The sequence below is a fragment of the Eubalaena glacialis genome, chromosome 15, assembly GCF_028564815.1.
Source record: "Eubalaena glacialis isolate mEubGla1 chromosome 15, mEubGla1.1.hap2.+ XY, whole genome shotgun sequence".
NCBI lineage: Eukaryota > Metazoa > Chordata > Mammalia > Artiodactyla > Balaenidae > Eubalaena > Eubalaena glacialis.
The window spans coordinates 92,267,385-92,281,034 of record NC_083730.1 but is presented as its reverse complement, the minus strand read 5'-3'; the positions used below and the strand labels follow the sequence as shown (position 1 = coordinate 92,281,034).

Here is a 13,650-nt window from a genome sequence, read left to right as displayed (position 1 = left end):
ATGGAAGCAACCTAGGTGTCCATCAACAGATGAATGGATAAAGAAGATGTGATACACACACACACACACACACACACACACAATGGAATATTACTCAGCCATAAAAAAAGAATGAAATAATGTCATTTGCAGCAACATGGATGGACCTAGAGATTATCATACTAAGTGAAGTCAGTCAGAAAGAGAAAGACAAATATCGTATGATATTACTTATATGTGGAATCTAAAAAAATGACACAAATGAACTTATCTATGAAACAGAAACAGAATCACAGACATAGAGAACAGACCTGTAGTTGCCAAGGGGGAGGGGGAGTGGGGGAGGGATGGATTGGGAGTTTGGGATTAGCAGATGCAAACTATCATACATAGAATGGATAAAAAACAAGGTCCTACTGTACAGCACAGAGAACTCTATTCAATATCCTGTGATTAAACCGTAATAGAAAAGAATATGTAAAAGAATATATATGTATAACTGAATCACTTTGCTGTACAGCAGAAACTAACACACATTGTAAATCAACTATACTTCAATAAAATAATTTTTTTCAAAATCAGTTCTTCAGCAATAATTTCTCATCCATACTTAATGTTTTGTTGATCCAGTTTGGTGAGAGAGAGGGGGAGGGAGGGAGAGAGGGGTATCAGTATTCAAAAAGAAAAGTTAATAAAACCTTTAATTTTTCCTTTTCAGCTTTTATTCCAGATTTCCCCATTCCATCCCTTCCCTGTCACTTACTCTGTGTGTCAGTAAAGGGAAGCCCTCACCCCTTGAATCTGTGTAGGGCAATACGTGTCCACTGATTTTATTCAACAGAAATCTACACCACACAGAGGAAAATTGGTCCCTGCCAATTTGGGCAGATCTTGGACCCCTCCTGCCTGGCCCATGACACACCAAGCTCATTCCACAGTGGGACTCGCCGGCTGTCCCCCCTGCTCTTCTCTCGCTGTGCATAACCGACTCTGTCATTCAAGCCTCTGCCCTCAGGACACCCCCTCCAAGAGGCCTGCCCTGATCACCCCTCATCACCACCACCATCCACTCTTTCTCCCAATGCTTTGTTTTGTCTTGTCGTGGGGTTTACACTATAATTTGAAAGTTTTTGTTAGTATATTTGTTTGTTTTCTGTCTCCTATACCAGACTCTTAGCGACTTGAGTGCAGAGAATTTGTTCTATTTGCACCTTAGCCCCGTGTCTAAAACACAGCCTGGTGTGTGTATGCGTGTGTGTATGTGTGTGTCAGAAATCTAGGTTTTTGCATTTGAACTCTCCCCCAGATTTTAATGTTAGCAATTAATTCTTTAAAAAACGATATAGGTGGAATGAATGATGAAATTGCAATAATGAATAAATAAAAGAATAAACCTAGAAAGACTATGTAATTCTGATGCTCCCCAATCTCTAAATGCCAAATTTCCATTTGTTCAATAGTGTATAAACATTATTTTTAAAAATTATATCATAAACACTTTTGTGTTTGCACTAGGACGATGAAGAATGAAGTTCCTACCAAGACCTAGTGACCCTGAGGGTCCTTTATAAACGATACAACACGATGTTGGTGACGGATGTTAACTAGACTTACTGTGCTGACCATTGCACGATATATACAAATACCAAATCATGATGTTGTACACCTGAAACTCATTATTAATTTTACATGCCAGTTATAGCTCAATTAAAAAATAAAAATAAATAAAGGGAACAGACAATTGATTCACACAGGGAAAAAACCCACTACATAACTATGGGAATTATAATTACTATAATCACCTGTGTTAGCCTCCTTGCCATCTAAATGGGGCCAATGAGGTGAGCTGCCCCCATCTCCTGGAAATAGAACCAGCCACTCTGTGTACCCCAGGGCCAGGAAACTTCTGGATAACGACATGGTTTATTAAGTCCCCTCATTACAAAAGTTATCTGTAAAAGGCATGTTTATAAACTTTTTTTAAGTGATGTGCAATTTCTTGGCCATTGCCATTTATGGATTTAGATTTATCCACCAACACAGCTTCCTAGCACTGTCCTCAGGGCCAGAGCAAGAAATCGGGCAGCCTGGGGCCAGAGAAAAGGATCCAGGTGTGGGATGGAGTCCCCAGTTTCCCCTCTCTGGGTCTCACCTCCATCAACTCTCGAATGGGGAGGTGGGCTAGAATAGCCCCTGGTGGTCCTTCCAACAACATGCTATAGTTTGGCACAAAATGACAGTCCACAGTCACAAAACACACAAATGCTCGAAATGATTTGAAGTTGTTTTCCAATTACTGATGAAACTAAATACCTATCTATGCGGTAGAGATAAAGACCAGGAAAATATCGAGTTACCTGGGCTAGTATAGAGAGGCAAGACAGAAAACGAAGCCAAAACCCCCAGCTGGGTGTTAAAATCACGCAGGCTGGCTGTCGTCAGGGACTCAGCTCACCAGACAACCAGCAAATCTTCAACTGACAGTGCATCATCCAGCCAACAGATATTTACTGAGCACCTAGTATCTGTAAGGCACAGGGCTGGGTACCATACCGAGAAACCAGGAAATGCTTACTACTCCTCCTAGAACCTTAGAAAGGAAGCTTTGGTGTGGTTGCCCTTCAGGACACTAAGGGTCCAGCCTCTACTGGGGACCCCGGCTCACCAAACCTCCCGTGCATACCTCCCGCACTGGGCTGACCACGCTGTTCTCATCTTCAACAACCTCTGTATGAGTCTGACCACCCCCAGCTCCCTCCAAATTTGTGAGTCCTTAGTTACCACTATGTCTTATTAGCGCTGGGAGCTTGGGCAGAGCACGTACTCTTGGGAAGAAACACTTCCTCACCTGGAGGCTGAGAAAGCTGCTTCAAGGCACTGGGGGGGGACGGTATGGAATCTACGTCAAAGCACCCAGTACACCATCATATTGGCATTTCTATTTACCGCTTCGTGCTCCTTAGAATAAAATGCTACAATTTATGTAGCCTTTCCCACACTGATGGGTATTCAGGGTGCTTCCAAATTTCTTCCCATTGGGAACAGGGTCTCTGCACGTTCATTCACTGTGTGCCTAGGCGGATGCCCTTGGGCGGAAGTCCTGGGAATCAGGCTTCCTCCACTGGGGCTCCCCTCAGGATGCTGCAGGCTTCCGAGGTCAGAAGCGGAAATGCACCAGGCCTCCCAGGTGCTGATGGTGCACAGATGGCAGGGGTCAGACTTTTCAGCAGGAAAGGGGATTGAGTAGGAAGAGAAGACAAAATAAAAGGACTGGGGGAGGAGGAGGGAGAGGAAGAAAATAAGGGAGAAAGGATGACAGGAAAGAAAAGGAGAGAGAAGGAGAGAAGGAGGGAAACAAGGAAGGAAGGAAGGAAGGGGGGAAGGGGGGAAGGAGAGGAAGCAATAGGGTTTCGTCCATAGGGTATAAAATAAAAACAAAAAAACACCTAGGTGTTCAATAAATATCAGCCTTCATCTTTATTCTAAAAAGGAAGGAAGGCGGGAGGAAGAAAAGGAAATAAAGATTTAAAAATGTGGGGTGACCAAGGCGGGAGAGGGGGTGGGAGGAACTGGGAGATTGGGATTGACATACACACACTATTGATACTATGTATAAAATAGATAAGTAATGAGAACCTACTGTACAGCACAGGGAACCCGACTCCGTGCTCTGTGGTGACCTACATGGGAAGGAAATCCAAAAAGGAGGGGCTATGTGTATACATGTAGCTGATTCACTTTGCTGTACAGCAGAAACCAACACCACATTGTAAAGCACCTCTACTCCAATAAAGAGTAATAAAAAATTTTTTAATTAAAATAAAATTAAAAAGTGGGGTGGGGAGAACAAGAAGAAAGAGAGGTTGCTGGAGACGGGAGGATTCGACGAGGAGGAATCTCTCGCAGCTACAGAGCGCTGCTGACAGGGCAGCTTAAGACCCCAAACTCCCTGCACTCCAGCTTTCCACCCAGGCCTCGGTGCACATTGCTCCTTTTTAGTAACATTTCTATGATTGTCAGTTTTATTATTATTTCTCTGAGGTAGTTAGTTGATCAAGAAATGTTTCTTCTACCCTAAATTAGAATGCAAGAGGAGCAGTTTCTCTACGGAACCAAGACTGAGTTCAAGCCACTCCTTGAAGCTAAGGGTCAAGGATGCCAGTGGCCGTGGGTGGAACTGGGGGACCGCGATGTGGCCAAGGGACCACATGGCAAACACCCTACAGCTTCCCTGCCCACCCTGACTGCGGCCGGGGGCCTAGGGCTGCCTTGTCGCCTTCCTGGCCACACACATCTCTCCCGGGAAACCAGCGTGAGCTGTGAGCTAGCGACAGGGCACGAACGGCCCCCGTTTGATGCGATGCTAGTTGATCTATTTATCCCCAAATCCTTCATTCAGCGTTTTGGCTAAGGAAAGGGGAGCCTATGGAAATCCACCGCCCTCACGCCCTTTTCAACCGACGATTGAACTTAAACATGTGGATGAAAGAGACACGGCAGCCCCTGTACCACTGAGACGGCAGGTGGAGGTGGCAGCGATGGCGGGGTGCTCCAGCACCCACCGCGACGGCCGCGTCACTCCAAAGAGGACAGAGCCCCACCCCTCGTCTACCTTCGCCCAGCACGGCTCTGGTGCCCCCACCAGACCGGAGCCGGCTCCTGGGAACTGGCTTCCCACCTGGATGGGGCCGGGGGTGCTGCACCCGCCATCTCTGGTGGGTCGTGGAGTCGGCAGGGCTGCCCATGACAGTCATCGTGGCCAGAGGCACGCTCACCCCCAGGCCGGGGTTGTCCTCCGGGCTCCCAAGCAAGGACTTGGGGACGTTAGTGTAGGGTCCCCTCTACCACGCGCATGCCAGCCGAGCAGCAAACGGGAACAAGGGCCGGCAAAGCGAATTCCCGTCACCGTCACGCAGGCCTCCCCCTCTGGGAAGGGGCAAGGGAAGTTTTCACGTCTCCTCTATCCTCCCCGAGGAAAGCCTCAGGGTGGTGCTTCCAGACTGAGGACTCAGGAGGGCAAAGGAAAAGCGGACCCAGCCGGATGGGCGAGGGGATTCCTCGGAGGGAATGGAGGACTCAAGCTCCCGTCGGAGGGATAGGGACAGAACAGGGCGATGCGGGGAAGGGGGGATGCTCTAAGTCAGCTCAAGTGAATCTGTGCTGGAGACACATGATGTAAGTAAGAGACAGAAGATGCTTCACCGGTGAACACTCCGTTTCCTGAATGCCCCAGAACCAGAAGCATCCGGGCGCGGAGAGACCTGCTTCCCCAAGATGGAGGTGGAGGACGATGAGTGACCCACGGGACAAGGTGCCAGGACAGCTGGCGGGGCCAGAGGAGCCCAAGAAGGGCCTCTCGCCCACAGCCTTAGAGACAAACAAGCAAACTGCTTCCAGACCCCGGGCTGGGCAGGGAGAGCAGGTAGTGAGCAGACCAGGAGGGAAGCCACCTTACTTACCTGGATGGGCTTGTGACCTGGTGTCGGCTCCGTGCACCTGCACACAAAACACCACATTGTAAGACATGCAGGGAACCTCCCGGCGCGTCCCGTCTCAGTGAGCACCACCTGGGGACATTACCTGAAAATCACAGTAAAATAACAGCAGCCAGGAGTGCCAGCAGCAAAGAGGCAGCAGCTTCCTCATGGTTTTTTCGGAGGTGAAAATGTGATCCAAGCAGAATTCCTGAGGGTCTGTGACAAAGTGGCGCCTTTAACTTTTACTCCCTTGGGAAAGGGACATTTTCACAGGTTCCAGAAAGAAGAAAACCTGTTTCACTAGAGTTTGTGAACTGCAGAGAGTTAAGGCAGAGGGTCGTGAGAGTTAATGGGTGTTTCGTCTTCGTCTCCAGACTCAAGGGTCTTCGGTGATCAATAAACACATGAGAACGATCAGACCGGCACGGGGACTCAGGGAGGAGAAAGGCAGCTTCCGATCCCAGCTCCCGAGAAGCAATCCAGGGCTGTGACTGCAGCGCCGAGGCTCAGGGGGTGATCGTGGGTCCCTCACGGTTTTCTGTTTCTGTCAAGAGTCTCCAGTGGCATCCACCCAGGTTCGGAGTTGGAAGTTTCTCTTTTTCCTGGAAGTGGGAGGAATTGTGTCTGGCGCTCCCTCGGGCTCCTGGGCTGGTGCGTTGCTGCCCGAGTCCTCCTGGTGTGACTCAGGCTTACACCTCGTCCGTCTGTCTGTCCCCCAGCGCTTGGGGTGGAGAGAGTGAGGGATGTAAGGCTCTCTCCTCAAACTTTGTTCTGTTCTGCTTCTCTATTTATATCCCGCGGCTGCTGTGTCCTTCCTGGGTCCTAACACCAGTCTGTTAAGAACCACGGGGAATTACTTTCAGGGTCTGAGGTTCAGAAGCAGAGCAGACAGACACGGGGCGCATACATACGTTAGCTACCTTCCACCAGCGCCTCACAGTCAGCAGAAATATTAATAAATACAAAACGTACAACAGACCGTAAACTCTGTTTAGAGCGGAGCCTTGTTTGCCCAGAGAGAGAAGGAAGGTGACTTAGGGATGGAAGAAGAAAATACACCGCACCCTCGTGCCCTCTACGTGATGCTGGCCACGTTTTCTCTTTAACCCTTTCAGAGACGAATGAAACTATTTACAAGGTGCACTAGGCGATTACACCAATCCCCACAGCCCACCACAGCATCCAGGGTAGTGTTCTCAAGGTCACGGGTCCCCAGCTCCCGGGCCGTGGACGGGTCCTGGTCCGTGGCCTGTTAGGAACCAGGCCGCACAGCAGGAGGGGAGCGGCGGGCGAGTGAGGCCTCCTCTGCCGCACCCCATCGCTCCCCATCGCTCACATTACCACCTGAGCATTCCCCCCACCCTCTCCACCTCACCCCTAGCCCCTCACCCCGCCTCCCCTGGTCTGTGGAAAAACTGTCTTCCACGAAACCGGTCCCTGGTGCCAAAAAGGTTGGGGACCGCTGCTCAAGGTGATAGTAAAGCGTCAGGCCCTTAGCCAGCCTCAGCCCACTTTACTAGAGACCAAAACTTTATCTATACTGCATACATGTCCACACACACACACATGCATGCGTGATTATAATCACTGCTATAATGTGCTATGTGATTTAAATAACACTTACCTCACTGTACCATCTCCAATGCTTACTGGCTGTGTGCTCTTAGGCAAGTTACTGAACCTCTCTGTTTCATATTCCTCCTCTGTAAAATGGAGGTAATCGTTTCCGCTCCATAGAGTTGTAACAAGAAATGAGATGATACATACAAGGTTCTCAAAGCAGCGCTTGGAAAATACGTAGCACTCCATAAATGCTAGCTATTTTTTGCAAAGAAAAAATGTCACTCAATAAATGTTAGCTGTGATTATTATTATTATAAAGTAGAAAATAACACCCATTAAATGTTAGCTAATATTATTAGCTCCTTTGTCCTGATGTTAAATGGGAACAGAGCCCTGAGTCCAAGTACTTCCTAAAGAGGATAAGAAAATGACCTCCAGTCTCCATGGGGGAGAAAAAAATGTGATGTCAAAACCGTGAAGTGATTACTTTTAACTTGTGCCTGCAGCCCACAACCTTCCAGATGATCTGATAGCCTGAACCACGCTGCACAGCTTCAGCAGGGCTCCAGAAATTCATGTGCATGTTTCTCTATCTCTTCCACACTTGAAAAAAATGGTGAATTCCACTGTGGTAATTGCCACCTTTATCCTGCCGCCTAGGCTGATCGCCTAAGGGGAAAGTAATTTACAACTTTTATCTCCGCATTTCACCAGTTTTCTGTCCCTCCTGTTGCCTCCCTCCGGAGGAAAGAGAAAGATGCATGAGGAGGGACAGCAGACGCAGATTTTTCTTAGTCCAGGTCTTAATTTACCAAGAATTAGACAGATTGCTAATTAAATGGACCTCTCCCATCACCGAGACCCAACCACGCTGGTTTGTTCCTTTTTTAACCATAAAAATCACCACCAACCTAGAGATTGTCATACTGAGTGAAGTAAGTCAGACAGAGAAAGACAAACATATGATCTCGCTTATATGCGGAATCTAAAAAAAGGGTATAAATGAACTTATTTACAAAACAGAAACAGACTCACATACTTAGAGAGTGAACTTACGGTTACCAGTGGGGAAAGGTGGGGGGGGGGGAGGGATAGATGGGGAGATTGGGATTGACACACACACACACTACTATGTATAACATAGAGAACTAATGGGGACCTACTGTAGAGCACAGGGAACCCTACTCAATACTCTGAAATGGCCTATATGGGAAAAGAATCTAAAAAAGAGTGGATAGATGTATATGTATAAGTGATTCACTTTGCTGTACAGCAGAAACTAATACAACACTGTAAATCAATTATAATTTAAAAAATTTTTTTTCAAAAGAGAAGGGGGGACTTCCCTGGTGGTACAGTGGATAAGACTCCATGCTCCCAATGTAGGAGGCCTGGGTCCAATCCCTGGTCAGGGAACTAAATCCCACATGCATGCCGCAACTAAGATTTCGCATGCCACAACTAAGGAGCCCGCCTGCTGCAACTAAGACCCAGGGCAACCAAATAAATAAATTAAAAAAAAAAAAAAAGATGAAGGGACTTCCCTGGTGGTCCAGTGGGTAAGACTCCGTGCTCCCAAGGCAGGGGGCCTGGGTTCGATCCCTGGTCGGGGAACTAGATCCCACATGCATGCCGTGACGAAGATCCCACGTGCTGCAACTAAGACCCAGCGTGGCCTAAATAAATAAACAAATAAAAATCTTTTTTAAAAAACAAAAAATAAATAAAATGAAGTGAAAAGATGAATAGGTCCGAGGATCTATGTATAACATAGTGACTATAATGGGTAATACTGTACCGTGTAATTGAAATTTGCAATTTCAACAAAGTAACAGAGTAGAATTTGTGTTCTCATCAAAAACAAATAAAAGATAAATATGTGAGGTGAGAGGTGACGGATGCGTTAATTAGCTCTGCTGTGGGAGTCCTTTCACAGTGTATATATATATGTATATCAAATCATCACGTTGCACACCTTGTATATATTATTACAATTTTGTCAATTATACCGTGATAAAGCTGAAAAAAAAAATAAAAGGAAACTTAAATTCCAATTAGGCTCTATTCAATAAAGTTTTACAGGGATGAAGCAAAGTGTGAAGCCAGCTGAAGACGGGGGCATAAGTGGATTATTCACCCACAACTGGATACGTGTCTGCCGGCCGAGACGGACAGCCTGGACCTCAGGAAGAGCGCTGTAGAGCCTCCCAGGTGCTGGGAGCGCCGGCCAGGCTGTGAGGACGCTGAGTTCTTAGCGCCCGGTTCTCATCTCCCCCAGCTACACCTCCCCAGATGCCACACATCCCTCAACAAACCATCGGCCCAGCGCCCCGCTTTCCCCTGCTGTGGAGACAAACGTGGGGGTTTTCCTCTGCAGGGTGCTTCCTACACCAGCCACGTGCTTCCGTCCGGTGGGCAGATGGTCACGGGGTGGGCAGATGGTCACAGGGTGGGCAGATGGTCACGGGGTGGGCGGGACCCCTGCAGCACCTCGGCGCGTCCCGGGCCTGCAATTGACCAGACGTGTCACGCGTCCTCCTCGGCTCTAATCAGCGCCTTCCCGGGGCTAATATACCCGCCCTGGAAGAGAGGAGGCTCCCCTCCCCCAGTGGCGCTGCTGACCCCCAAGGATCTTCACTTAAGGCTGCCCATGCCCACTTTGCCTCTACAAAGAGTAGAAAGAACGGACAGACTGAGCTAAGAGATTCGATGGTGTCTGCTGAGCTCCTGGACCTGAGATACAGGGGCAGTTTTCGCGGAGAGGCACCGATCCATTCCTGTTTCCCCGGAGTAAGTCTGAGCTTAGTTTCTGTCGCTTGCCATCGGAGGTCTGGTGAATGGGGTGAATTTGAGAAGCTGCAGTCGTTTGTCATTCAGTGACTGTGTAGGCACAGGAGGCAGCAGGGCAGGAGGGGAGGGAGAAGGCAGAGAGAGGCGGCGCTTGGCTGGCCTGTGTACCAGACCCTCCCCTCACCACTGCCCGGCCGGCGGGCAGCCTCACTTCTCCTTCCAGACGCGCTGGGACGCTCAGCCCCACACCAGCCTCCGCGCTTCCCTCCCCACGGTGTGTCTCTGCCAGGGGCCTCTCCCACTCGGCGGCAGGTGGGACGCCCGGGGGTCCCCATGCAGCCGCATGCATCAGCACCCAGAAACAGGGGCCTTGCTGCCAGGGAGCAGCCCTGACCAGTGAGGCTCAGGACTCAGTGGATAGACACCCTCTCCTTCTCTTCCACTCCAGGAACGGCAGCTCAGTGACAGCTCCTTGAGTTGACTTTCCCACCTGCCTGTCGTACTCCCCCTGGAAACACCGTTGCCCCTAGAATCGGCTCCCAAGAAAACTACACACACATGTCAACCCCAGGCTCTGCTTCTGGAGAACCAAGGATAAGACCGACCATCAGGGGTGACGGTTCCATGGGTCCCGACATTCGTGCACAGCTTCATGGAGTCACAGAATGCCCTGAAGTCGCATGCACAACTCTTTTGAAGGCACACACATGAACTTCTGCGGGGAGAGTGTCCATAGCTTTCATCCCGTCTCCAAAGAGGAGGTGAGGGGTAAAAGCTTGAGAAATTGTTGAGCTGGGGAGGAAGGTCTTAAGAAGACTGTGCCTGGCAGACGTGGCTCACTCCCTGCCCCAAATCCAGTCTCTCCCTTCTCCCCAGGCAGTATCCCAAGTGTATTTGGGTGCCCGTAATCTGAGTTAAAAACGGTCGCTTCCCTTTCAGCTGGGGTGGCCAGGGGGCTACACACAGCGAGATAGAGGCGGACGTCTGCGGCACAGGCTTCGAGAAAACGCTTTTGATCTCTGCTCTTCCTGAAGCCTGCTGACCTTGACCTTTTTTCTGGCCGGAGCATAGAAGTGATAAGAAGAGATGGAGCAGCTCTCCTGCAGTCATGGGAATGGAAACCCAAGCTTTTTCTCTGAGGACACGGAAAGCTGGAAAGAGCATTACCCGCTTCACAACAAGAGCAGCCTCCAAATCTACAAACTCATGACTTTTCTTGAGTCCATTAGCAAGCAGAGGTCAGGAAAACCACGCAGCCTTAAATGTGGTCTGAAACGGCAGACCCCTCTAAGGAGAGGAGGGCATGAGTGTTGGCTCACACGAGGCAGGGCATGGGGGAAACGGGGCCCAAGCCAGTAAGGAGAATTCAGCAAAAGAATTGCAATGAATTTGGAAAGGCCAAGGTGGGCTAGGTGAGAGCACACAGCCCTCGGCTACTGCAGACACAGGGGAGTTCACACCCCACCCCAGGCCCTTCTCCATGACCCCAGCAGGTGCTCAGAGGACGAGGGTGGCAGGTGGGAGCCTGGAGGCAACCTCTCAACAGGGCTCACCAGAGAAGTGAGTGGCCGCCACTGCGAAGGCATGACGCCTGCCTGGACCTTCTCCCCCAGGCACCAAAGGCCTGAAGTTGCTGTAGAAGGACAGCCAACACTGCACCCCAGGGCACTGGGAAGAACCTGTGCAGCTGGAGGAAGGGGAGACACCACCCTCTGTCCCCAGAGAGGGGCAGAGAGATCCCTTTGTACTGGGAGAGGGGCAAAGCCACTGGGGACATCCACCCGAGATGCAGGAACTCAGGCCACCTGAACCTGAGGCTGACCAGGGAAACAGAATTCCCGCCGTCCCACTTCCAGGCTGGCAGGACTGAGCACCCTGGTAATGGAGAGGCGAGAGCATGGGGAGCTGCCCTGGCTGGCGAGAAAGGCCTGGAACTGAGAGTGGGGCAAGGACACTGAGGGGCTCCCTCTGCCGAACCAACCCCACCCCAGGCGCAAGGCTACGCCAGAGGAGTCTGAAGCCCGTGCAGCACTGATGGTAACCATGCCGACAGAACCCAAGCCAGCTCTACTCCCGACCAGACTGACTTAACATGCATACCCATGCACACAGGCATACACATATTGCATATACACACACATACACATATACATAGACACACGTGTATTGCACACATGCACAGACACAAGCAAGCATGTGCTCACCCATGCACACACAAGGCATACACACACATACACACGTACACGTGCACACATGCATGCACACATGTGTGCACACATATACACGCATGTGTGTGCACTCACGCCCACATGCACACTGCACACATGCACAGGCAAACGTGCTCACACATGCACACACAGGCATACACACACATACACACACACACGTGCACACACATGCATGCACACATGTGTGCACACACATACACGCATGTGTGTGCACTCACGCCCACATGCACACTGCACACATGCACAGGCAAACGTGCTCACACATGCACACACAGGCATACACACACATACACACACGTGCACACATGCATGCACACATGTGTGCACACACATACACGCATGTGTGTGCACTCACGCCCACATGCACACTGCACACATGCACAGGCAAACGTGCTCACACATGCACACACAGGCATACACGCACATGCATAACATGCATAGACACGTAGTGCATACTCATGCATTAAAATACATGTTTATACATGCATGCACACATGCATACTTGCACATACATGCCTTTCCACACATGCACAAGCACATGTGTGCACCAGTGCATGCACGCACACACACACACACACACTAATGGCCTAGCAGAAAAGAGCTGTACCCATTTCCTGGCATGAATACTGTTGACCTCAGTCTCCACTGTTTTACACCTGATGCCCAGCATTTATTCTAAAAGTATGACACACAAAAATAGCAAGAAAAACCAACACACTGTCTAGAGACAAAACAATCAAAACTATGTCAGAAAATTACAAATAATAACCCTGACTAATATGTTAAATGCTTTAGTGGGAAAGTGTGACAGCATATATGGACAAAGGGAAAGTTCTGCAGAAAGATGGAAATTATATGAAGGAGTCAAATGGAAATGCTGCCGCTAAAAGTAAAACATATAACACATCAAACTCCTGCCATGAGCTCATCAGTAGACTCAGTACAGGCAGGGAAGAAATCAGTGAACCCTGTGCTAGGTCGATTAAAATTATCCAAGCTGAAGCACAAAGTGAAAAAAAGGAACATTTTTTATAAACCAGAGCATGAAGGAGCAGCGTCCCAATATTCTGATATGTGTATATTCTAACACATGTATAGTGGAAATTCCAGAAGTAGAAGTGAGAAAATGAGGCAGAAAAACATGTTTGAAAAGCTAACAGCCAAGAATATTTGAAAATAATGGAATACATTCAACCACAGACCCAATAAGCTCAGACAATCCCAAGAAAGATAAATCCCAAACACACCACACAAGTGTACACACACACCACACACATATGCATACACATCACACCATACATACACACACGTGCACACACACCACACATGCACATACACACAAACACACCACACGCACACACACACCTCACACACCACATAAACACACTGCACACCCCTAGACACATGACATCAAAAGAGAAATCACAAAGGCAGCAAGAGGAAAATACACATTACATACAGAGGAGCAAAGACAAGAATTACGGTACACTTCTTATCAGAAACTATGGAAGTCAAAAGACAATGTAGTGAAATATCTGGCATTTGGGGCGGGGGAAGAGGGATCCTGCAACCCAGAACTCTACATCTAGTAATGGTATTTTTCAAAATGAAAG

The 13,650-nt window shown here is 49.0% G+C and overlaps 1 protein-coding gene across 1 annotated transcript in view; it reads right to left on the bottom strand.

Moving 5' to 3' along the window:
- Positions 1 to 10,447, bottom strand: part of LOC133075201 (adhesion G-protein coupled receptor D1-like) — a 72,419-nt gene extending 61,972 nt beyond the window's left edge. Inside the window, exons 1-4 of the mRNA XM_061169265.1 lie at positions 10,415 to 10,447; positions 9,994 to 10,182; positions 6,631 to 6,705; positions 5,439 to 5,475 (exon numbers count right to left, since the gene is read on the bottom strand). Of these exons, the coding sequence (XP_061025248.1) occupies positions 5,439 to 5,475; positions 6,631 to 6,705; positions 9,994 to 10,182; positions 10,415 to 10,447 (334 nt within the window). The remainder of the gene's footprint in view (positions 1 to 5,438; positions 5,476 to 6,630; positions 6,706 to 9,993; positions 10,183 to 10,414) is intronic.
- Positions 10,448 to 13,650: the final 3,203 nt, after the last annotated feature.